The sequence below is a fragment of the Sitophilus oryzae genome, unplaced genomic scaffold, assembly GCF_002938485.1.
Source record: "Sitophilus oryzae breed Bouriz unplaced genomic scaffold, Soryzae_2.0 scaffold_1449_pilon_pilon, whole genome shotgun sequence".
NCBI classification, from domain to species: Eukaryota; Metazoa; Arthropoda; class Insecta; order Coleoptera; family Curculionidae; genus Sitophilus; species Sitophilus oryzae.
The window spans coordinates 975,159-1,002,977 of NW_022146114.1; the positions used below are offsets into that span (position 1 = coordinate 975,159).

At 33.4% G+C, this 27,819-nt stretch overlaps 1 protein-coding gene across 1 annotated transcript; it reads right to left on the reverse strand.

Annotated features, from left to right (window-relative positions):
• Window positions 1-3,773: 3,773 nt before the first annotated feature.
• LOC115877411 lies at window positions 3,774-27,601 on the reverse strand. Its single transcript, XM_030893564.1, has 2 exons — window positions 27,351-27,601; window positions 3,774-4,716 (listed from the first exon to the last, which is right to left on the reverse strand). The coding sequence occupies exons 1-2, from the start codon at window positions 27,599-27,601 to the stop codon at window positions 3,774-3,776; spliced, it is 1,194 nt and encodes a 397-aa protein (XP_030749424.1).
• Window positions 27,602-27,819: the final 218 nt, after the last annotated feature.

A 27,819-nucleotide genomic window follows, 5' to 3' on the forward strand; every position in this document is an offset into this window, starting at 1 on the left:
ACATTAATTTCATTATTCCATTTACGAAAACAAAGATATCACGAGATTTTTTTTTTATAACGAAATGGAATTTTGAAGGAATAAATATGGTGGAAATGGTTCGAAGATATATAGCTATGAGGCCAAGCAACACAGAGCATACTCGATTTTTTGTGGGGTACAGAAATGGAAAATGTATTAAGCAACCCGTTGGCATTAATACTTTAGGGAAAATGCCGTGTAAAATAGCATTGTTCCAAGTCTTCCAAATCCACAACAATACACTGGATATTGTTTCCGTAGATCGTCTGCGTCGTTGCTTGCAGATTCAGGAGTGGATTTATTAACTGTTAAAAGACATGATGGTTGGCGCTTTAACATAGTGGCAGAGAGCTATATAGAAAATTCCAAGGAAAATAAGAAAAAAGTGCCATGTAATATTTTGGGTAACATTTCTGGCAATGATGGGTCTTCAACATGTTCAAGAACTCAGGAAATAGATTTACTTTCTAAAAATTCAACTCACCTGTCATCGTCTGGAATTAATTTAACCAATTATACTGATATTATAATTAATGTTTACAATAAATAAACGTATTTAGGTACCTTTTTTTGCTTGTTTCTTATTCTATTCTATTTCTTATTCTTATTCTATTTCTTGTCGTAGATTAATAATTTAATATTATTGGTAAAATAATCAATCCAATTACGTCAGTGCCATAAAGTGTTGACAAAACAAATGAAACAACAGTATATCTCTTTTTGTGGCCCCTTAAGTAATTGTCCCGCCAAATTATCGCCGGTAGTGTCAGTTACGGTTCTTGTTTTTATGAAATTTAAATTGTGCATGTGGTTCGTTCAAATGAACCAATCGCATTAGGAGTCGATTCATTATGAAAAATTGAATCGTGTTATTCGGTTTACTAAAAAGAATCGTAATGCCCATCGCTAAAACAGAGTATATGAGATAATATGTCATTATCAAGACAGGTCCGCGTTAGGATGAATCAATGCTACGCAAACTACAGAAGAATAGGACTAACCGAAAGGCGTTCCCCCTCGTGCGTCGTATCATACGGGGTCTGCGGCCAGGCGTGACGCTCCCTGCCATATGGGCACCTTCCGACACCCATCCCGACCGGTGCAATTAATCCTGGGTGCACTTTGCCTTCGGCTGTCATTGTGACAGGTGATTTATGGCTCTGTTTACCCTTTTATTTTCGTCGTCGGCGGTTAGCTTCAATTTTAAGCCATCTGACTGGAGAACAGTTGTTTATAGATGCTAAATCATGTGTATGATAGGAGTCAAACAAGGCGCAACAGAACTCGGTAGCTCGAGCGGTAGTGATTTAAAGTGTTTATTTGGTCCGATGAGTTTCGTTTCGTTGTTGATTTATCGTTTTGTATTCTAAGATTAATTGAGAAGTTCAAACAAAATATTTTGATTGGGTTTTAATCGCTGGAAAGTATGGAAACGTTTGTTTAATTTGTCGTTTTTTTTTCTTATCCTTTATTTTTAGATGGACGATCTCTGTTGTTTTTAATAATTTTTAATTCTGTGACCGTATTACTTAAATTTCGTACTTATTTCTTTAATTATTTGAACACCATATCTTAAAAAATATTCAATCGCAAAACCTACCTGATAAAAGATTAAAAGAACATTAATCACAGCGGCCTTAAAGATCTATTGTTTCCCCCTTTCTTGAGTTATAACATACAATCTATAACTCATCATACATGTGGATTTTTCTGGTGTAGGGGGGCAGGGTATTTCCCATCCTCTTCTGACAACAAATGTTCTTCCTCCAAAGATTGGACATCTACCTCCTACGGGGGTATACACTAGAAATAAGCAAGAAATCGCTAACTGCGATTCAATCGCAGCGATTTTAAGATCGCAATCGCAACCTGCGATTAGCTCTTATAGGAGACTGCGACTACGATTTCTTTTATTTGCGAGTTTCAATTTCGGCAACCAGTATTACTATAGGGCGATTTGCGACTTTGGGACCGCGATTTCTATCTGCGAGTTTTAATTTTTACAAATTGCGATTTGCGATTTTGTGTAATTTTGTGGTCTATTGAAGCATTTTATAGTAAACTAGCGATTGAATTTTCTCTCTGATATTATTTATTTATAAAGAAGGTATTATTTTCTAGGGCCACGATCAATAATATACCGGCTGTTTCTCAAGAGTGGTTCACCTCTATAACTTTTTTATTTTTTCTCATAAAAAAACGAGAACGTATTCAGACACTTCCTGTTTCACCGGAAATGACTACATTCTAAATGATTTTTAAATGACACCTCGGTATTTTTTTCGATTTTTTATTCGATAGAAATCATATGGCAACTTTTGACATTTTCGCTAAATAATTGTAGTTTAATGTTCAATCTAGAATGTCGTGGCTGTGTTAAAAACACTTATTTTTCTAGATCAGTTTGCTGATAGATGGTCAGTGCAGCCTTTGGGTAATCCTTTGGCAGCACCGCGATTTTCACTTGTCCAGCAGTAGCGGAAAAGCTAGTGATACGTCCCTGCTTGCCTCTCAGTGTTGGACAGATTTCCATCCTGGCTTTTTCTCTCCTTGCTGGAGCAGAAGTAAGAGGTTCTGCTTTGGTGGAGATGCGCCAGACTGTTTCTTGGTTCCTTTACTCCCCCCTTTTTCGAGGATTCCCCTTTTTGCTTTGGCTTTTGCTTCCTCTGAAGCAAGTCCTTCGTGGAACAGTTAAAAAGGGATAAGAGTCGAATTAATTTACGGAACGGAATAAAAATAAAAAGAATAAATTATTAATTCGAAATATTAATTTATTAATAATAATATGGAATATTAATTTACAGAACAAATATATTTTCGTTTTTATGCGTAATTAATATTTCGAATTAATAATGTAGTTTGTTTGTTTTTTAAATATAACATTTAACCATAATTTACCATTATTTAACACAAGAACACAATTAGTACTGAATCCAAAGTTATATAAACATACAATTTACCAAGAAAAATGTTTTACAGTGTATCGTCAATTGTTAATAGGCACAATATCTCCTAAAGGTATCCTTATAAACATATTGCAAGGTAAACACGAGAATATAGAATCAATCATAACTTGAGAAGATAGGCAAGTACTTGCTGAGTACCATCTAGTGAGTAGTCAAACTCAACAAGCGATAATCATTAGGTATTTATCGCACCTGTTGAGCGCCAATATTTTTAATTAAGAAAATTATTTAAAATATTATATTATCTTCTGGAATACCATTACTCAAACCTTTGAATAAAAACCCATGTAAAAAAATTAGACGCTACCATATTTGATAGACTTGCTTGGCGTGTCAGTTGACACATTTGAATTTGATTTGAAATGTTATGTTATTTATTCTACAATAATTGATTTCGTTCAGTTCAACTCAATGTGTTAAAATGGCGATTCGTGTTAAAATTTATGAAACTAGAAACATAAATCAAATTACAGTGGTTAACTGCAGGTCAAGTAAAAATTATAGAATTTGTACAATTCAACAATTTGATGAAACTGACTGATCTTGTACATTTCATTGAATTTGTAAAATCTACGAAATTGGTGAAATTCACGAGATTGATTTTACAGTTAAAATTGATCAAACTTGAGATAATAACAGATATCACATAAATTTCAACAAATTTACGTAATTAAATGATTCAGTAAAAATGATCGAAATTGTGATATTACTCAAATTGTTTAAAACTTCTTCTTCTTATGCCGCCGCGCCGCGCCGTCTTCCTTCGGAGGTTGGCGATCCAACTGGCTATGATGGTGCGTGAAACCGCACCTCTGAAAATTTCGATCGATGTTCTTCCGAACCAACGACGTAGATCCTTAAGCCAGGAGTTTTGCCTTCGATGACCAGTCTGAGCACCTCGTATCGATCACCCCTCATGATGTGAGCGACGTACTGTAACTTCCTTTCCTTCACTGTTGATAGGAGCTCTTCATCTTTGCCCATCGGCCTGAGTACCTCCTCATTTGTCACTCTATCCATCCAGGATATACGCAGCATACGACGATACAAGTACATCTCAAAAGCGTTAATGCGGTTTTCCAATGTCTGATTGAGTGTCCAACTCTCAGAGCCGTGGATAAATACTGGAAAGATGTAGCAACGCAGAATACGTATGCGCAGTTCGAGGCTTAAATCTTGGTTGGAGAAGAGGATTTTCATGGAAGCAAAAGTACGTCTGACCTGTTCGATCTTCGCTAAAATTTCAATTTTGGAGTCGCAAGCGTCGTTAACTAGGGCTCCTAGATACTTTATGGACGATACTTGTTCTACCACCTTGTTGTTAATTCTGAGGACAGTCTTTCCCGGTGTTTTGGAAAATACAACAAGTTTAGTTTTGTTAACATTGATTTGTAATCCGTACTGCATGCTATGTTCAACGATGCAGTCCGTCATGTTCTGAAGGTGTAGAATGTTGCCAGCCAGTACGACCGTATCATCTGCGAAGCGAATATTGTTGATCAGTGTACCATTGATTTTGATACTATCCTCAACGCTCTCTAGTGCCTCACGGAATACCACCTCGGAGTAGATGTTGAAAAGGAGTGGGGACAATAATACACACCCCTGCCTGACGCCTTTCCTAATTGCTACTTCAACAGATGTTCCGCCATCCGCCCTGATCTCTGCAGTCTGGTTCCAGTATAACTGGGTGATAATGCGCAGGTCCCCCTCATCCACACCGGTAGTTCTAAGAATCTCAGGAAGTTTTTGGTGCGACACACAGTCAAAGGCTTTTTTATAATCTATAAAGCAGGCATATACAGGGTGTCCCAGGCTGAGCGTGCATTAGAAGTTTCCAGAGAACCACAATATTTAGATCGGAGATTTTTTGCACATCACTGTTTTACAACGAGATCTATCGATTAAAAATATTTTCAATATGGCGGCTCTTCCGGAAATACCAGAAGTTGACAGAAACTTTCATATTTTAAATGGGCGTCCCCATTTTTTATTACATACTTAAATTCTCTGTAAAATTCTATGAATTTTGATAATAAATACTCTATATCTAAAGTTTACCGTTTTTGAGAAAAAAAATATTTAAATATTTTGGACGAAAAAAACTACCTGTCAAAAAAATTTGTATAGCCTAAAAGACAAATTTAGTGCTTACCACAGCCACTGTGACATAAAGAGAATACATGTGGCTATCTATTTCAAAAATTAAATTGTTCAAATGTCATATAATAATGGCGGTAGCTGTCATGGAATTGAGGGTTTAAAAATTTATCATAAATCATTTTTTTCAAATGGAAACCCACTTTTTTTATTTCACTAATGAAAAGATTTTTCAAATCGTTACTCTTTAGCTATACATGTTCCTATACCTAAAATATATCGTTTTCAAGTTATTTAAGATTTAATTTGAAAACGTATATTTTCCTTGATTTTATCTAGCTTCTTTTGACATTAAGTGTCAAATGGTCACACAATTTCTTTCCAGTTGTCAGAAAACAAATTATGTGTATTTTCTATATTGTAAATACTACCCGCTTAGGAATTTAAAAAGTGTATTTATAAAAATATAGCTCGTATTTTCGCTCTTTAGTGATATAGTTGATATTATTAATAATATTCTGTATGATCAAAAAAAAAACAGCACAGAGTTGGTTCGGAAATGATGCTGCTTTTTGAACAAAGCGTCACTATATGACATGGCCAGATCTATTGTTTTACATCACTTAACGTTTAATCATAGGCTACTGGTTAAAATCAAGAAAAATATACGCTTTAAAACTAAATCTTAAATAACTTAAAAACTATTTATTTTAGGTATAGGAACATGTATAGTCAAAAAGTAACGAATTTAAAAGACTTTTCACTAGTGAAATAAAAAAAGTCGGTTTCCATTTGAAAAAAATGATTTATGATAATATTTTAATCGCTCAATACTATGACAGCTACGGCCATTATTACATGGCATTCGAACAATTTAATTTTGAAATAGATAGCCTCAGGTCTTCTCTTTCTGGCACATCAGTGGCTGTTGTAATCACTAAATTTGACGTTTGGGCTATACACATACTTTTGACAGGCAGTTTTTCTCGTTCGAAAATTTCAAATATTTTTTTCTTAAAAACGGTCAGTGTTAGGTATAGAGTGTTTAATATCAAAATTCTCTCATAGAATTTTACAGATAATTTAAGTATGTATTACAAAAAATGGGGACACCCATTTAAAATAAGAAAGTTGCTGTCAACTTTCGGTATTTCCGAAAGTGCCTCCATATTGGCTGCCGAAATATTTTTAATCGATAGATCTCGTTGATCTACGAGCTAGATATTGTAGTTCTCTAGAAACTTCTAATGCACACTCAGCCTGGAATACCCTGTATATCGACGTTCATGTCTCTTTTGTTTCGCTCATGTTTAAAACTACTTTATGAAATTTATGTAATTGGCGAAATTTACGAAATTTGTGAAATTTATGAAATTTAGAGGCCATGATTTTTGACGGTTTAGCTTGGCGTGTCAGTTGACACATTTGAATTTGATTTGAAATTTTGCGGATTTGCGCTTTTCTTAGCTTATTTTATGATATTTACTCTACAGACTTCGTTCAGTTCAATTCAATTTGTTAAAATGACTATTCGTGTTAAAATTTATGAAACTTAAATCTATCCAAAAAAATCCAAAATGGGTATTTCGCCACTACACTGCAAGAAAATCGACAAAATAAAATAATTATTTTTTGTAAACACTTCTGCGTTAAACTTAAATCTAATTTTTAAAATTGATGAAGTTGATTCGATCGATAAAATTGATCGATAGGAGAAAATATTGAAGAAATTAATGAAATTACAGTGATTAACAGCAGTGATCAAGTGAAAATGATAGAATTTTTGCCATTAATCGATGTGATGAAACTGACTGATTTTTTTACATTTCATTGAATTTGTAGAAAATTTTAAATTGGTGAAATTGACGAGATTGATTTAACAATAAAAGTGATCAAACCTGAGATAATTACAGATATCATTTAAAAGTTATGAAATTTATGAAATTGGTCAAATTGAACTGATCAAATTCCTATTATTCATCTAATGCTAAAATTTCCTAAATTGGTAAGATGTATCGAAACTTTTAAGAATTACAAAATTTCAAGGAATTCTGCCAAAAACAAAAGATTTCCTATTGGCACAAACTCCCTCCCTGCACAAATCTATCGACGCGAACACATAAAATCCCGGAAATCTAATTTTTCTCCAATAACGAAGCCGACGAATGCGAGATTAAATGAGAAACCTGATTGTTCGACGGCACAATCAAAAATCGATCCCGTCCGTCGTTACGTCCATAGAAAGCAGCTGAATTGGAGAAAATTTCTCGATACACAACATAAATTTTATTGTTGGAACATTGAAAGGGGTGTCCGTCCGACACCAGTTGGCTGCCTCGTAGGATTTTCTGGTTTAAACGAAAACATATTGAGTCGTGAACAGTGCTTGTCACGCGATAATAAATTCAATTATTTGATGGTTTCCATAGGCTTTGACTAATTTTATTCTAAAATTTTAAATTGTATCTGTCGTAACATTATTTTCAAGGGGTTTATTTCGATTCTTGTATTTTGTTTGATTTTTACAGTGTTATTAAAATACATTATTTGTTTATTCAGAACGATAAAAAACTTTATGATACGATTCTTGAAAAGAAGCCTGGAATAAACAAAAAATATGATATACAAATACCATGTCAATGTGAAAAATTTTATATTGGTGAAACGACTAAACCTCTAAATTTCGAATGATCGAATATTAGGACTATTTCAAAAGAGAGAGGGGATTTTTACAAATGCATATTTTTTTACTTAGTTATTTATTTATTTTTTGCCAAGTACCGTCTCCTAACCGAGGTTGGCTATCATCACGGGTATTTTTATTTTATTTGCGGCTGCTCTAAATGAACCATTTGATGTCATTCCATACCATTTTCTCTGAGGTTCTTCAGCCAGGATATTCGTCTTTTACCCCGACTACGTCCTGCTTGGATTTTTCCTTCCATAATGTTCTGGAGTAATTGGTATTTAGGACCTAGGAATATTCTAGTAATAATTAATTCCTTTTCCTCTTAAGGATATTTCTTCTTTGTGCATTTTTTCTTCCTTTTTCATACCGCTAACACCATATTTGCAACTCTGTCGCCAGACAACACCACCTTTCAAAAGCCACCATTTTTTTTAATTTCGGCTGTTTTAATGGTCCACGCTTCGGCACTATACAATAAGGTCGAAAACACGTAGCATCGGAGCATTTTTATTCTTAAATCTAAGGTTATATATCTACAAAGACATTTCTTTAATTTTAAAAAAGAATTTCTGACTATCTCAATCCTGGGCTTTATTTCTTGCAATTGTTCAGCAGTTTCATTAATTTTTTGCCTAGAACATCACTATAATATATTATAAAAAATGTCTATACCTATGTGGCGGATTCATCTATCCAAAAAAATCATTATGGGTTTTTCGCCACTGCACTGCAAGAAAAATCTACAAAATAAAGAAGTTATTTTTTGTGAACACTTCTGCGTTAAACCTAAACGGACACTGCTTGTCAGAAGTTGCGTTTACAGTAATAAAAATTTGCCTAACAAAGAAAAAAATGCTTAACGTTTCGGAAAGTTTTCTCTTTCCGTAGTCGGAAGCAAAAAAATATAAAGAAACAAGAAAAAAACTATTTAAAATATTTAAATTGAACTATTCGAGAACACTTTACTTTTTATTATTATATTATTAATTATTATATTATTAATATAATGTCATTTTAACAGAACGTCAGCGATTTCTTGTAGACGTATCTGTTTTAAAAAATAAAGTGTTCTCGAATAGTTCAATTTAAATATTTTAAATAGTTTTTTTCTTGTTTCTTTATATTTTTTTGCTTCCGACGACGGAAAGAGAAAACTTTCCGAAACGTTAAGCATTTTTTTCTTTGTCAGGCAAATTTTTATTACTGTAAACACAACTTCTGACAAGCAGCGTCCGTTTAGGTTTAACGCAGAAGTGTTTACAAAAAATAACTATTTTATTTTGTAGATTTTTCTTGCAGTGCAGTGGCGAAAAACCCATAAGGATTTTTTTGGATATAATATATTAAATATACCATACCGAAAGTTTAAGCTTTTTGATTTTAGTCATTAGATAATTATCAAGTTTTTATGAAATTAAATTTTACTAGAACTTAAACGGTTTACAACAGACGTATCTGCTAAAAAGTAAAGTGTTCTTGGTTGATTTTGATATTTTAAATGGTTTTTTCTTTGTGTTTTTTTGCTTCTGATGACGGCATGAGAAATACCTTCTGAAACGTTAAGCATTTTGTATCGGCTGACCAAATTTGTTTTACTAGAAACAGCCACTGACAAGTTGGATATTGTTTACAATAATTAGATGTTAACAATACAAAAATTATAATATGAAATATTATCGGAACGGTAGCGCTTAAGCAACAAAAGAAAAGGATTTTTTGAACAAATCAGATATATTTAAAAAATGTATTGCTCCAGAACTTATCATAACTATCGTTTCTTTGCTTTTTTGATTACCATATAATAAATATAAGTAAAAATAAAAATGATTTTATATAAATAATTTTCAGGCTTTTAGGTCTTTAGACAATGTTTAGATAATAGGCTTGAATTCGATACACCTCGGGCAACTATAACATCAGCTCAAGCAGTCGAAGATTTCCTAATTCCACTAAAGAACAAAATGCTTGTCCATATTGGACAAGGAATCAGAAGAACTTAGCACGTTTCGACATTTGAATGGTGAAAATTCAATTACAAAATAATATTTATCTAAAGAAAATGACCACATATCAGTTAACGTGTAAAAATTATTATAACTGTAATTGTCATTTTAATATATCAAGAATTGTTAATTCTTAATATATCGTAAATAATATTAAGAATTGCTATTTTTTTGTATATTACTTTTGTAATAGTATTTACTATAGTAAACTTTAATGACAACATAGTCGAGAGATATACTACAATAAACTAAATCACTCAATAGAGTAACAACATTAATGGGAGTAATATAGGGTGTTTCAAAAAACATGTGCCATCTCTCGTGGGGAGGTTCCTTACTTAAAAATAATATTTGTTTTTTATATCAACATAGGTCCGATTCTGCTTAGTTTCGTAGCTACAAGGGGTTGAAGTTTTATTTTTTTTTTCGATTTATTATAATTTTCTCCCAAGTACTTTTAGCTATCCGAATGAAATTTTAAGAGTAAAAGTTATTAATTAATTTAATCATTTCACTTTATAAGTGTGACATATTTTAATGCTAAAAAAGTGTCAATATACCCACCAGGGACGTGCATATGGGTTATTCCCGTAATATTTTTCTAAAAAAGCATGTACGCCACTGACTTTTTTATCTTGTTAATGAAATAATGTAAGCCGTTTAATGTCGATTAAAAGTCTCTTAATATTTTGTCGATTTCGGCTTCCTTTATGAGATAAACGCAATTTTATTAATTTGCCTTAATTCAAATCTAATAGAAACCTTTAAAAATTAATATTATTAACTTGCGACAGTATTTCAGCGACTCCTCATCAAAAAATATGAAAAAAGTTCCTATCAGCATGTATATGGAACTGAATGGTTTTAAAGTTACAGGATGTTAAAACTTTTTAAAATTAGATCTTTTGTAATTATTATCTTAAATAATATTATTTTCTCATTTAAATTTTCTGTGGGACTAATAATAATAATAACTAATACTATGCTTGCGTTTATCTCATCAACGAGATCAAAATCGACAAAATATCAAGATACAACTGTTAATTGGAATTAAATGGCCTATATAATTTTGTTATCAAAAGAAAAAAAAATCAGTGGCGCATATGGTTTTGTTTTCATAAATATTCTAGTTATAACCCATATGCACGTCCCACAGAATCTGTTGACACTATTTTAGCATTCAAATATGTGGCACTTATAGTAACTTTTACCCTCAAAATTTCATTCGAATCGCTGAAAGTACTTAGAGAATTACAATAAATCGTAAAAAAATAAACTTTAACCCCTAGTAGCTACGAAACAAAGCAGAATCGGATCGTGAGGAATCTCCCCACTAAAGATAACAATTTTTTTTTCAAACACCATGTATAGAAATAATGCAGACTCTTACTTTTTGGCAAAATTAAATTATACAGCATGGTGGGATCTATTTCATATGCTTTTTGTAGTATAGTAAGTAATGTTTATTCGCAAGTGAAATGAGGAAAATCTAGAACATTGTTACTAGAAAAAGCTGAACAAATTAGGCAAAGAAAATAAAGTCCTCCTACTCTGGGTGCCCGCTCACCAAGGGACTGAAGGCAATGAAAAAGCAAATGATCTAGCGCTAGAAAAGAAGCGAAAACTCCACTAACTGGACTAGAACCGTTCTGTTTTCCAAGCGGAAACCAACTAAAGGCGAAACCAAGGAGCCTGGAATACTGCATCCGTAACCTGGAATGGGAGTCATCCAACGGTCTAAGACACTTGAAAAAGTTCCTCAAAACTTACGACCGAGAAAAATCAAAGATTTTCCTTGGTTTAAGTAAAAAAATCTTCGGATTGTCACGGGGTTTCTAATAAGACACTGTCTCCTCAACGAACACCTCAGTAGGCTGAAGCTGAGAAACAACGGCGAATACAGATTCTGTGGCCAAAATGAAACACCAGAACACCTTATCACTGAGTGCGCCGAGACGACGACCGTTCGTGCCATGAACTTTGATACGGCTGATGTCGCGAGGATGGAGACCTGGCCTCCTTGGAGCCGTCTCAGATACTGGCTTTCGTTAAAGCCCCGAGACTGTATGATGAGTTATAATCCGTTATAACTCAAGAAAGGGGAACACACAATAGATCTGTAAGGTCGCGGTGATTGACTCCCCTCCTGTAAATATTCTACATTCTACTGGAAAAAGAGCCAATTTTAAAAATTCATGATGCCTCCTCCTGTAACCGCTACCGACAATAACAGCCATTAAACCTAAATCTGTCCATTCCGATAAATCACACACAATCGTACAAAATATTTCTTTTACTGCCACCGCTATAAAGCCAATATCGCATCTACGGCCGATCGTATGTTGCGTGTGCAAGCATATTCCGGTCAGGAATAACGTATGGCCGGTTAATTTCAGTGTCCCTGTGAAGCCATTTGTCCGGTCTTGCGGCCGGGGTGCAATAACGTGCGCGATATAAACGTCCAGCGATATGGGTAATTGGATTTAAAATGCGTTTTTATGAGCGATTTACGAGCGGTGCATATGCAGTTTGGCTGGTGCGCGGCAGTGTCCATTATTTATTTAATTTCGTACCATGTATCTGTTTCGAAAAAGTTCGCTATTTGAAATACCTAATGATCCTTATTTAGCATTATTAATGACTTAGATATTCTGATACAATCATGTTTTAACTAGAAATGTTGCATATTTTGCATTTAGTTTGAAACAGAAACTAAATTATCACTAAAAAATATTTTTTTTACATGCCAAAGGCTATTGATACTTTCTAACGGTTGAAATCAAACTCTTCTAAATAAGTAATGATGCTATCTCGTGTTGTTCATATTTCTGAACTTAATTATTGAGGGAAACAGTACTGGGAGAATTGTCAGGTCAGGGGCTTGGAACACCCTCAAACAGAAAATCCCACTTCTGCAACACCCAATGAATGACATACCAAGAATTTACAACTTTGAGAAACACCTCACTGTAGTATTGAATAGTAAAAAGGATTGGAATAGAGGAACGTTTGCTCAGCATGTACAAAACCATACCATAACGTGGTATATACTTCCAAAACCAAAGCAGGGACAAGGATAGGAGTATTTAGGCCGAAAACTAAATACTCCAAATCAATGGGCACCTACCCCAGCATTGTTCAGTCAGAAATCTACGCTATCAAAAGATGCGTACAATTTATCTTACATAGAAACCATCGAAAACAGGAAATAGCAATCTTATCCCATAGTCAAGGAGCACTAAACGCAATCAACTCAGTAACCATCAATCCGAAGTTGGTCAAAGAATACCTAGAGAGGCTGAACAAATTAAGCAAAGAAAATAAAGTCCTCCTACTCTGTGTAATGTGCAATGAAAAAACAAATGATCTAGCTAGAAAGAGAGCGAACACTCCCCACTAACTGGACCAGAACCGTTCCGCTTTCCAAAGAAACTTTCGCGAAAACCAACTAAAAATAGAACTGAAAAACCTGGAAGACTCCATCCGTAACCTGGAATGGAAGTCGTCCAACGGTCTAAAACCTTCGAAAAAGTTCCTCAGAACTTACGACAAAGAAAAATCAAAGATTTTCCTAGAGTTAAGTAAAAACAATCTTCGGATTATCACGGGGTTTCTACCAGGACACTGTCTCCTCAACGAACACCTCAGTAAGCTGAAGCTGGGAAACAACGGCAAATGCAGATTCCGTGGGGAAAATGGGGAAACACCAGAACACCTTATCACTGAGTGCGCCGAGACGACGACCGTTCGTGCCATTAACTTTTGTACGGCTGATGTCGAGGATGGAGAGCTGGCTTCTGTCGAGCCGTCTCAGATACTGGCTTTTGTTAAAGCCCTGAGACTGTATGATGAGTGTATAACTCGTTATAACTCAAGAAACGGGAACACACAATAGATCTGTAATGTCGCGGTGATTAACTCCCATTCTAAACATTCTACTTCTGAAGTTTTTTTGAAGTTTCTTTAATGTTTATTAGCAATTATTGAAGTTTATATATGATAGTTATGTGATATATTTTATATTATGTTTTAATGATATTGGCATTTTTAATTCAATATTCTAAGTTTTTTAGCATAATGTTGGTAAATGTATTATTAGTTATATTTAATGTTAGCATGTTTTTAAAGGCAATTGCATTTTTATCTGAAAATGCAAGTTCTTTTTCAAATTTACTTAAGTTGGCTTATGTTGTTTGGTGTAATTTTTAAGACACCTATGTTTTTTTCGTATTTCTTTCTTCGTTTGTATTCATTTGTGTTCATGTCAATTTTTCCATGGCCGATTACTTAATAATTTGGTATTAACAATCCCTTGCTTGCTGATTGACGAACTGCATAATCGTTGAACAAAAATTTGCTAGTACCGAAAGTGCCAACAAAACCGAGAAATCCATTCTTCTTAGAGGCATTTTACCGAAATGTCCGGTTCCGAATGCTTCAATAATACTCCCAATTGGGGTTCAAAACCGGGAAATATCGATTTTGAATGTACTGGATCTTTTTGGCCATCACAGAACCGAGCCTCGAAATTGATTCCCGGTTTATTCAGGACTCGGTAACAATAATTAAAAATATTATGTGAGAAATTTCTTTGATACTTTCTAGCAGTCGAAATCAAACTGTTCTAAATAAGGTGTGGCGCTATTTCTTATTGTTCTTCCTTCTTTTCTTCTTTGAATTTTCTACGATGTTTATTAGCAATTATTGAAAATTAAATATTACATTATAAACCCTGCATATTTCAAACTAATTTACTGATAAATCCTAATGTATCTAATTAAAAATAAACGCAAAAAAAAATCACAACCTAAAAATTGCAGTTTCTTTCAAATTTAAAATGTTAGTACTCTATCTACCCTTTATGTAAATCTACAAAAAAAATGAGATTTTGTAAAATTTAGTACAATATTTCAAAGGCCATTTTGTTTCATTGTTAATTAAGTATTCTATTAATAGAGGTTCGTACCAAGATTTACCAAGCACTTTTTCAGAACTCTAGAAAATATTTAATTCGGAATTTTTACCAAAACCGAATTTAACGTAATAAAAATAACTCAAACGTCAATCCCAAGCAACCAAAACTGTATTAATTTTATATCAAAATATTATATCCCATACCTCTCGAAAATAAATATCAATACACTAAAAGGAAAAAAGTATGACGTGAACGACTTGGTAAACGAGTGATGAAAAGCTTTTTCTTAAGAGATATTTCCTTTCGCATTAGAAAAATTAAATATGGCGTCTCGTTAAGCAGAGAAAATGCCGAAGCTGTTAAAAAGATGAGTCGGAGCGGTTAACTGTAATTGACACATCCACTCTGCGGATTTTGATTTCAGAACCGTATTTACGAAGAATACCATTTTATGAAGTCACTAAAATATTAATATTTATACCACATTAAATATTGCAATTTTAGTTTAAAGTTTTCTAACAAGAAATCCTACAATAATAATCTGAGGCGATCGACATATAAAACTAACTATTAACTTATGGTCTGCTTAACCATAACTATAGTTATGGTTAACTTGGTCTTTTAATAATACTATTTAATTAGATTTTAGGATAATCTTTACTAGTATTCCAACGTTTCGATCACATTTAGATCTTTTTCAAAGAACAACATTGAACGTCAATTATTCCATTCGCATATTTTAGTTTTTTTGTAGAGTCAATAAAATTAGGAATTGGTTACACTTCAAAATAAAAGCAAAATAAAACACTAAATCACCACAACACACCAAAACACTTTTACTTTTACACTGGACGCGCGTTTTGCTAACCATGTTAGCATCATCAGCAGATGATTAAGACATTCTTAATCATCTGCTGATGATGCTAACATGGTCAGCGAAACGTGCGTCCAGTGTAAAAGTAAAAGTGTTTTGGTGTATTGTGGTTATTTAAATAATAAAAAAGTAATCTTGATTACACTTGCAAACATTTTCCTGGAAAATCAAAACCATGACTGAACTCTGTAAGACTAAGATCACTGCATAACTAAAAGCACACAATATATTTTCTTTTTACCGTTTTCCAAATTTATCCAATTAGCCCACAATAGCAGAGTTATTTTACTTTGAAAATTAAAAAAAATGTATACTTACATTTTCAGAACGACAAATTTTCGTTCCTGTAAATTTAATCCCATTAAAAACATAGAATGTAAAAAATGCCAAGTCTCGCAACATAATTCTTCCACTATAAAAAGTTGCCAGATCTCACGTAAAACCAAAAGTCAGTTTATTTTATTAAGTCTCTCTTTAAGCACCTATTCAATATTTTGTTATAAATTATTGTTAGTATCAATATTAGTTATCTTAAATATAGATTACATTTACTACAACGGAAATTTGGCGTTCTGAAAATTTAAATATAAAATATTTTTTTTAGATTTTCAAACTAAAATAAATCTGCTATTGTGGGCTAATTGGATAAATTTGGAAAACGGTAAAAAGAAAATATATTGTGTGCTCTTAATAATGAAGTGGTCTTAGTCTTATAGAGTCCAGTCATGGTTTTGGTCTTCCTGGAAGATTTTTGCAAGTGTAACCAATTCCTAATTTTATTGAATCTACAAAACTATTAAAATTAATTAACTTATTGAAAACTACAAAAAAAGTACTAAAATATGATGAAACATGATGAAATAAATAACGATAAAGTAATTTTATTTCACACAGTAGTAGTTGACTATAACTATTAAGTATAAACCTATTTAATTCTATTGAGAATAAAATTAAAAGAGTGTTTTTTCCAATTGTTCCAAAGTGACGCCTAAGTATTTAAACGTACACACATTTTTAATTTTGCAGATTCCTATATCCAAATCCTCACGTTCGTTATCACCCACGACCATGTACTCTGTCTTTTTTGTGTTTATTGTCCCATTTCGAATATTCATCATACAGTTTTCTAAACATATGGTCATACAGTTTTCTAAACAACATTTTCTAACAAACTGGATCGTCTCTGCCTCCCACTATTAAGACTTGGTCGTCGGCAAATACTAAGGTATACAAAGTGTCTTTTCCTATTGGGATTCCTATTCCACTGCATCTTATCTTCTTTTATACTAAAGGCTGGCAAAGGTTAGTCTTGGGTCGAGATTTCCGTACGTAAGAAGAGTACAATTCTTTTATAATGCACTGAACAAAGAGAGGACAGTAAACACGTTGCCAAACGTATGAAATAAACCGAGAAACTGTGTACATCGCTAAGAGACGTGGAAGGGGATATAGCAGATTTTGACCGGTCGACCCAATCAATACCTCTGTCAGTACTTAAAGTTCTAGGGAAAGGTGTACGTCATGCGTTCAGCTTCACGATTTAATTACGTCTCGTGATACTTGATTTGTTTATTTATTAACGAGTTGTTGTAATTTTCCCTATAGCTTGAATTTTTTTAAGTGCACGCTAGAAACACTTGCATTTTTGGTAAAAATAAGTAGAATTGAGTGGGTGTTCGATAGTGGTCGCGCTATTAGAACTCTGAAGAAATTTATTAGAAATAATAGATTGTAGTTTTTTCAAGAACTTTGTTAATATTTCTGCTGTATTTTCTTTGTAGACACTATATGAAAATCTTTATCAGTAAAAAAATACACGATTGCTGAAAATTGATATGCTCTAAAAGTAAATGGATGGATTGTTTACAATTTTTGAATGGAAAAAACAACCTTATCGAATTTTTGTTATGTAAACATATTGTAAAATATCCGATCTCGAAAATAAAAAAAAGTTTCAATATCTAAAGTGGTTCTTGAGTTATGGCCTGTTATGTGTTAAAAAGTTGAGTTTTTAAATTATCGCGATTACTGAGGTTTTCTCGTTATGAAAAAAAAATGACACCCTAACGATATCCTTATAATTCCATTTCAGATGCTCAGAAACATTACAAACCTAATTATTTTATCTAGTTATCTCTTGAAAAAAAAAGTCTTTTAAAAATAAGCGGTTTGCGATCGTGATTTTACTTTACTTGATAGGGAAAGGCGTATCGGCAACGCCGCAACAGCACACCGTGGCGCGTCGCGTCGGTCGGTCGCATTTCTCTCACTCCGACTTAATAAGATCCCTATGCGATTTACTTCCAACATGTAAATGCCCACCCAAAAGTAACAGTTGCCAGCACGGTAATCTAAATGTGTCAATTTTATTTTATTATTCAAAACTATAAACCGCTAAAAACCTCTAGATCTAGCAGGAAAACCGCTTAGTGTCTTCAAGCGTCACTCCGCAGCAGGAGGACAAAAACACGGCCCTGCTTAGACCACCCCTACCCGCTTTCCCCCACCGCCGGCCGTTATCCATCCCGCCACTTTTTTCGACGCGTCATAGTAGTCGAGATAAGCAATTTTCTCGGCTCGTGATTGGGGCTTTTCCCAGGGGACGGCGCCGCACCAGCTCCATCTACAAATGAACAGCCCTGACAAGCGCTATAATTCGTTGGCCGCCGCCGCAGCGGAAAATCGCGAGAAAAACTCGGACGGGCGACCGACCGGCCGGAAAAATCTGCGCGATAATTCGGATTTATCGCGTGGCCGGAAAGTGAGCGAGATTTTTTTCGAATGGTTTGGCTTTGTCTTTGGCTTTAAATTTTGTTGGTTCATACGAAAGAAAAAATGCAGTAGCTTTATAGTAATTGTGAACATAAAAGATGAGAGATGTGCAAAGCGACCCCTAGATAAGATATTACAATACCGAATACGCAGCAAAAAAACTATAGGAAACTCAAAAGAATTATAAGAAGCCACCTTTATTGAACTATGATCATCTTTCTCATTCTTTGATCTTTCGGAAACATATGCATTAGTGCATGTTTCAAGAAATGTTTACGGCCAACACAACAATATTAATAAGTAACACTGGGGAACAGCAATTGTGTTGACTGGGACCTGTGATTTGTTTTTGATTAATTTTTGGTCTTTAAATTCAAAAATATTAAGTTTTTCTCTATCACGTCAAGTTTTTAAGCTACATCATCCTTCTCTTTACCTTAAAAATGGGCATACAAAGGGAAATAAGGTGAGATCTAACCGCATGGATTAGAATATTTTATTATATTTATACAGAAAATAATAAAAAGGTATTGTAGATATTTTCTTTTATAGCTTTTCCTGGAGTTTTCTGTTTGTGGACATTCTCGCTTGATGCTCCAACAATAAATAATTCAGTCATCATACTGACATCCCATCTACCTTTGTTACCGTGCCTGCATAACCTTCATATACAGGGTTGTTCACCACATACGACACGGAGTATTGTAGCTAAACGATTAGAGTTTTACAAATTGTAAGTTTTGGGTTTTTTGAAGGTCTATTAGAGCTACAATTTAAAAATATTTTTACAATATACAGAGATTCCCAAATAAGTAAAAAATATTATAGTTTTATTTTTTTAAATGGAACACCCTGATATTTTATTCTATTTTTGGATTGTACGATTGAAATAAAGGTAAATTTGATTAAGGTTTATCACACTTAAACCTTACCGTTTTTGAAATATTTTCAATTTTATGAAATTGCAGTAAAAAAATTAAGGCTTTATTTCTCCAAGGGTATCAAAGTTTTTAATACTAAATATTTACTGAAGGTTATCTATTGATTATATATTGTGTTGCAATAATAAAAATGTTACTACCTTATACAGAGTGTCCAAAAATTTATATTAAATAATTACTAGCTTTAAACCGCAATAACTTGTTTAATTTAAATGGAACGCCCTATATATTTTACGTGAATCAAATGCACAACGTAATTGTCTATCAAATTATATTATATCATTTTTTACGCATCTCTTCAAGTTTTCGTAGAAAATGCATTTTCTTACAATTTAGACCTCATTTATCACTATACCCATGAAATATTGACATTTCCGATTTTTTTGAAGCACCATAATATGTACAAAACGTACAGGTGGTAAATATTGCAAGCCTATTGGCATACAAAAAAACTAATTAAATCTTTGTAAAAGAGTATACCAATTAAGTATACCACCATTATTTCCTACCAAAAACACCAAAAATTAGTTAATTACATACCTTTAAATTGTTTTAATTAATAAATTATTCTAAATAAATGTGGATTTGGCTCAGAAATCAATATAATAATAAGTTATGAAAATAAATGTCTCTGTTTTTATAAATAAGCATTCGTCAATAAATGAAATAAAATTTATAAGATGTTACTTTTTACCACACTGTCTAATACACACACAAAATTCAGTTTTTTAGTATTTGGAGCAATTATTATTACTACAACGTAAACAGTCAATTAATGTAGTTTGAATACTGGGATCATATTAATTGGTCCTCTTTAACAAAAAATATTTAAACAGCTGTTTTTTTATTTTTTAATTAAATAAGCGAACTATATCGACAATATTAGTATCTGTACCCTTTGAAAATTTATTACATCTTTAAAAATAAGCTAAAATGTCAATATTCCATGGGTATAGTGATAAATGAGGTTTAAATTATTAGAAAATGCATTTTCTATGAAAACTTGAACAGATGGGTAAAAAATGAAACAATACAATTTGATAGACAATTACATTGTGCATCTGATTCACGTAAAATATATAGGGTGTTCCATTTAAATTAAACAAGTTATTGCCGTTTAAAGCTAGTAATTATTTAATATAAATTTTTGGACCCTCTGTATTAGGTAGTAAAAATATTTTTTATTGCAACACAATATCTGATCAATAAATAATCTTCAGTAAATATTTAGTATTAAAAACTTTGATACCCTTGGAGAAATAAAGCCTTAAATTTTTTACTGCAATTTCATAAAATTGAAAATATTTCAAAAACGGTAAGGTTTAAGTGTAATAAACCTTAATCAAATTTACCTTTATTTCAATCGTAGAATCCAAAAATAGAATAATATACAGGGTGTTATATTTAAAAAAATACAACTATAATATTTTTTACTTATTTGGGACACTCTGTATCTTGAAAAATTATTTTTAAATTTTAGCTCTAATAGACCTTCAACGAACTCAAAACTTACAATTTGTAAAAATCTAATCGTTTAGCTACAATACTCCGTGTCGTATGTGGTGAACAACCCTGTATATTGGTGGAATCGCTCGCCCTGTTCATCACTAACAGTACAAAGATTTTCTGGGAAGTTAGCAAGATGACTATATAAAAAATACAGTTTGATGCTCATGTTGCAACCAAGATTTTTAAAGCTCTCTACAAGTTCTTGAACATTTTCGATGTAATTCTGGGCCCATGTATTTCCAAGAAAGCTTCTAACAATATTTTTGAAATCAATCAAGCATCCCTCTCAAGTTCGGACATTGTTTCAATGAAACGTTCATATTTAATGAGTTGCCGAATCTGTGGACCATCAAACACACCAGCGTTTATCTTTTCATGTGACAAGCTAGGGAATTCCGAAATGATTTAAAGCGCTCTTCTTAATTGAAAAAAAAATAACAAATTGCTTCATGAGATCTAGTTTTATGTTTTCTCTGTTGAAAAGTGGCTGCTTTAAAATGTTTGCATCACCAGGTTTTAGGTCAGATCTTGGCGGCCAGTTCGATTGAACCCAATGTTTCTCACGAGCTCTGCCGTCCCACATGCACAAAAAACAGAGATGCTTGCAATATCTACGTTCTTTCTGGCCAAGTAGGAAACAAACAAATTTAAGGTCAACACAGATGATCCATTGGTGCATGTTATATTGCAGCAAGTTAATGACGCTCTTTATGTCTATATTCTTCATGCAAAGGAACTGATGAATGACCAACAGGAACTGCATTGCTCAAATTACCTTTGAGCTGTCTATAAACAATCGCTGTAACAACAGTTCTCTAAAGCTATAAACAATCGCTATAAAAGGCTGTAATTCGCCTTAAAAAAGGCCGGCTTTTCACACGCGCAAAAACTGCAGAGAAAAAACTTTATGTGACAAGAGCAAACTAGATAGTTTTGGAATCAGCATGTCAATTTACCTCTAAAGCAGCTTAAATATTGAACTCAACAGAAATTATTTTTAAAATTGTTGCCCAGTGTAATTCAACAGATAGCCAGTTCAGTATAACTCCAAACTTCGGTTCAATGCTCAAACTTCGAAGCTCAAAATTATGATTATATGAAGGATATGTTACTCTGCAAAAGGAATTAGCTCGTAGCTTAACAGCGTTGGGTACTACCCTTAGTACTGAATAAAAAGGAGGTTGTTTCGGAAGATTTAAGGAACAATTTATTAGGTCCATTATGGGATTCAGGTCGTCTGCAGGCTAGTTTATTTTCAAAAATTTCACAAATAAGACGCGCTGCTATTATTCAGGCCAATAATAAACAGTTTAAAGAAATAGCTGAAAAGACATACCCTGGAAAAATTTTATTTGGACCCGATTTGGGAGAAAAATTTAAAGAGGCCAAAATTTTCGAAAATATGGGAGAAAATCTTCACCGTCAAATGGGTTGAAGAAGAAAACAAATACTGTACATTCTTCTCCAGAAAAAAGAGGTGGAGGGACAGGTTCCTATTCGGAAAACCGATATCGCCCTTTTCGTCAGTGGAGGGAGACGAGAACAATGAAAGGGCCACATCGTCCCTGAAAGGTTCCACAACCAAGATGATACAACAACAGTTCCCGGCGCAAGAGGAAATAATAGTAAGTAAACTCCAGTTTGCAGGGAGACTAAAACATTCTATTTTCAATTGGAAAACTATTACTTCCAATAAAGTAATTTTGTCATGGATTCAGGGTGTTAAAATACCTTTTTCTGAGAAACCAAGACAAAACTTTGTACCTTTGTATCGAACTACAAAAGATAGCCAAATGCAGGAAGCTATTAATAACCTCTTAAAAATAGGCGCAATAAATACGTGCACAATTTTACCAGATCAATTTGTCTCAAGTTATTTTTTGGTAAAGAAGCCTTCGGGTAAAACCCGTTTTATACTAAATTTAAAGAACTTGAATAAGTCTGTAACTAATTTCCATTTTAAAATGGAAGATTACCGAACGGTATCACGAATGATTCAAAAGGTGTTTATATGTCTACAACAGACCTTAGAGATGCCTATTTGTTGATTTCTGTGGATGCCAAATCTTCAAAATTTTTACGTTTTTACTGGAATGTAAATCTTTACGAATTTGTTTGTGTACTGTTCGGTTTATCTTGTGCCCCAACATTTTCACAAAAATGTTTTGCCAGGGAATATAGGAACTGCAACATTCTCATTAGGTGTGATAACACCACGGCCATTGCTTACATAAATAGAATGGGCAGTGTGCAGCACGTAGAACTAAATTCCCTAGCAAGACGTATTTGGCAGTAATGCGAGAAGAAAAATATATATTTATTTTAGCTTCGTACATTAACACTTCTAATAATAAGAAGGCTGATTACGAATCCAGAAGGGTTATAAGTGGGACCGAATGGTCTTTATCATTACAAGCTTTCTTTATGATTAGAAATAAGTTTGGAAATATCCAGATATTGACTTGTTTGCATCCAGTCTTAACCGGAAATGCCATAGCTGTCGATGCTTTTACAATAAGTTGGCAAAATTTATACTTTTATGCATTCCCACTTTCCACGTGGGACATGATGTCCCACCAGTTTAATTTTAAAAACAATTCAGAAAATTATAGTAGACCAGGCACGGAGTATAATTGTTGTTCCGTGGTGGCCATCGCAGCCATGGTTTCCTTTATTTCTTAAACATAAAATAGGAAACCATATTTTGTTTAAGCCACGGCCCAATTTGCTTCTTTGTCCTTTCAGTGGAAAGCAACACCCGATGTCAGGCAACCTTTCTCTGGTAGCCGCAGTATTATGCGGCAAGCCTTCCGAATAAAGAACATTCCAGAGTAAGCTATTTCCACCATGCTCAATTCTGTTTCAGAAAATACTTTAGCGCAGTATACTAGTACGTTTAAGCGTTGGTGGTATTTTTGTATAGAAAATAATTTTTCGTTTTTTAAGGCAGGAGTTCCTGAAGTTTTGAGTTTTTTACAGTTAATACTTGATACCGAGCCACATAAATGTGGTACTTTTAACAGTCATCGTTCAGCGCTATCATTAATATTACACGAAAATATTAGTGATGATGCTACGATTAAACGTTTTTTAAAAGGTGTTAGTAATTTACGACCAGCGAGACCAAAATATAGTGTAACTTGGGATACTAAGCCAGTTATGCAGTATTTGGAAAATACGCAGCCGCTAGATAGTTTGTCCCTTAAGGAACTTTCTATGAAATTAGCAACTCTTCTAATTCTTATTTCCGGCCAGAGAGTTCAAACAATCTTTTGTATCAATATAGATAATATCAAAAAAAAACTAATGGTTTTCAAGCGTTTATATCAGATAGAATTAAATAATCTGCTCTTAATATAGTTCAACCTTGTTTAGTTATTCCAGTTTGTAATGATTTTTCTTATTTCAGTAAATAAAGGGAATTAACAAGTAAACTGCTGTTTATTTGTTACTTAAGCTTTGTAATCTTCGCAAAGACTTTAAACATCTACTTGGTAATTATAATTAATATTGAGGACTGGAAGTCGTGCTAAAATTATATGATCAAACGAACTTACCTGTGATGATTGCCACACCCTACATATTTCCCCCAAGATTGCGAAGATTACTGGTACCCTTGGAATAAAGAAGATACTGAGCGTTGGCGGGGTACGATACATGATGCACAGGGCCGGACTTCTTTAAAATATAGTTGCATTAGTGAGTATCCAGAGGACTACTACTTGGTAATTATAATTAATATCTTCGGACTAGAAGTCTACTAAAATTATGATCGAACATCACAGGTAAGTTCGTTTGATCATATAATTTTTGTTTGTTATACTTTATATACACAGAAAAATTATCAATAAAATTGCTAACAAAGAAATAACATTATAGGCTGACATTTGTTATTGACATTTTGAGAAAAATGTATTCTTCATAAAAAAAATTTCTTGTTCTAAAATGGTCAATCTCGTTATATATTATATATATTAAACTTATAAAATTATATAAGAGTTTCTTGCCTTGAACTGCTAATATAGAAATTAATTCCACGCTGTGTTCGACATAATGTGGATCAACCTGCTCTCACCACCGGTTTCGGGGCCCTACCCCATCATCAGGTGAGTTTGGGTCGTTTCCACAATATGTCGAGCACAGCGCAGAGTATATAAACACGACTTGTCGTAAAGTAGCGGTAAGATATTAAGTCCCGCATCGCGAGATAGCGGCCTGCGTGCAATGGTAGTACTTTCGTACCACCGAGGCACAACCATCGATAGTAAATAAAGGTTTTTTTCGGCTAGCCCAAATTATATAATGGAAAATAAATTTCTTGCAGTTTTTAGGTATATAATAAAATTATATAAGAGTTTCTTGCCTTGAACTGCTAATATAGTTATTAATTCCACGCTGTGTTCGACATAATGTGGATCAACCTGCTCTCACTACCGGTTTCGGGGCCCTACCCCATCATCAGGTGAGTTTGGGTCGTTTCCATTATTAAACTTATTATATACTTTTCCAAGTTTTCATACCATTTTAGAGAAAATTAAAAAAACATGAAAATATAATCTAAAGCTTCATTCGGAACCTCGAAATCAGTGGAATAAATTAGTAGTTTCAATTAGCCCCAGAAGTTTCTTCAACTAATTTTAATGTAACCATTCAGAACGTCATAATCAGCGGTAGTAATTTTCAATTAGTGGAAAAAGTTAACAAACTTTTGACTTTTGCACTAATTATACTTCAAAATTTGCGAGGAATGTCATTTTGGCATTTTATTATCACCCGTCAAGAAAAATTTTGGTTAGAAATCAAAAGTTTATTGTTTTATAAGCCAAATATTATGCTTTCGCTATGGATACAACAGACTACCGCAAGCTGTTGCTAGGATATTTTATTACTTTTAATTGTGTTTTTTAGACATTGTGAATGATCGTAAACTAAAAAGTATAAAGTGTAATTGAAACGACTAATTTATTCCACTAATTTTGAGGTTCTGAATGAAGCTTAAGTCTTAAAACTTAAAAGGCGTTTCTATGGTAATATCATTCAAATTTCAGTCTATGATAGATTAGTGATTCCCAAGAACAGTTAACCTAATAGGACTGCTCATTCAGCCAAAAGTGTCCACCAGGTGCATGCGAAAACTACTCGCTTTGTGACGTCATTGTAGTCCTTGTCATGGTTATTAGTCCTTATCCGGCAACCAATAATACACACACGTGCATTATTAGTTGCCGAATATAAAACGTTCATTATTTAGTTTATTTATTTAAACACCTTATATGTATGCAGTATAGAAAATTATCTGTATAAATCGTATTAAATACTCGGATAATGCATTTTTAAGAACAGCAGTTCCCAACATCACCTTTTGCAAGCATTCTTTTTAGAGTACTTTCATATTTTGCTTTAAAATAATTAATAAACAATATCGTAGGCACTTAGTAAGCACTTTGTCACAATCCACAACACAAAATGAACGTATTTATACACTCTATAGCTGTAAAAACTTTAAAGACACCTTTTTCACATTTAAAATTGACAAAATAATTAACTCAAAATTTCTCAGCTGTTATTTTTATAAGTTTACCATAGGCAACACTATCATGACAAGGACTACAATGACGTCACAACTGTCAGCTGAAGCGCGGGAAGAGGCGAACGTACGTCTTATGAGGATGAGCAATCCTATTAGTTTACCGTTCTTGAGTGATTCCCACGAGACCAACGAGACGAGACTTTCATAAAGTCTTGTCTCGTCTCGCCGATAAAATAAGAAGTCTCGTATCGAGTCTCGTTTCGGAGCCTCCAGTCTCGTCTCGTCTCGCGTCTCGTACGAGAGTCTCGTGAAAGTATCGAGATTTCGTCATGTATAATCCTTGTTCCAATCCAGTACGGGATATGTATTTATAGTTTGTACAAAACAACCTTGAGATCACGTGACATTTATAAAGAAACCGGAACATTTTTGTAATTTATCTAATTTTTCTTGTTTATTTTTTATTAACTAATCGATATTTATTAGGCTACAACTAACATTTAAACATTCAGGGTGTAAAAAAAATTTATCTCAAGTCACGTGTTCCCAAAGTTGTTTGTATGAGCTATAGTTGGCTATAATATAAAAGTAGGATGAAAAAATTACAAATGTTGAAACATAACTCATATATTTCATAGTACTACGTAAACACAAAACAAAAAACAAAAACTTAACATTAATTTTGAAAAAAAATCATATATGTCATAGTAATACGTAAACACAAAATAAAAACCAAAAACTTAACATTAATTTTGAAAACAAGTAAAAACAATAACATAGGTACTAACAGCCTTCTCGGTCACAAATGTTTTTGTTTTTCACCCTGTCATTTAGGCATAACAAACATCGTGCAGATTCATTATTAAAGCGATTTCTGTGTTTTCTAATGGTTTACGCAGCACGAGAGAATAACCTTTCCGCCGGGACGGAGGTAGCTGGTATACTCAAGAGATCTCGTGCCATCAACTTAAAATGGGAGGTTCAGAACCATGAGTTCTCCGCCATTGTAATATACCTGTGTCTTTATTACACCGGGGGAATTGAATAGTATTTTTGAAGCTCCTGCATCCATTCTCCTTCGGCAGGGGTAGGATTTACTGCGTACATGGCATCAAAATCAATTACAAAGTCCGACTTTTCAGGGCCAGGATTTTCTCGTCCTTGTTGCGCCACCGCTGTTTCTGTTGAACGTTGTTCCTCTAATTGATGCAAATAGACTTTACAAATATCTTGAAATTTCTGAATCGAATTATCTTTTAATTCTTCGCCCCATTTTGTCATATCAAAGGTTTCTAACTTATGACGTGGAAGAAATGACGTATCCAGAATTAAAACTGCAGCATAAATCCAGTTCGTTTTACGATAATGCTTTAGTATTTTGTCTCTCGCAGCCTGAAAACCAACAATAAGCTGCTCTTCGACAGGGGTTCGATTTGTTTTTCTGTCCCATTCAAATATTTTACTCTCAAGATTATCTATTAGTATATATTGATACATAC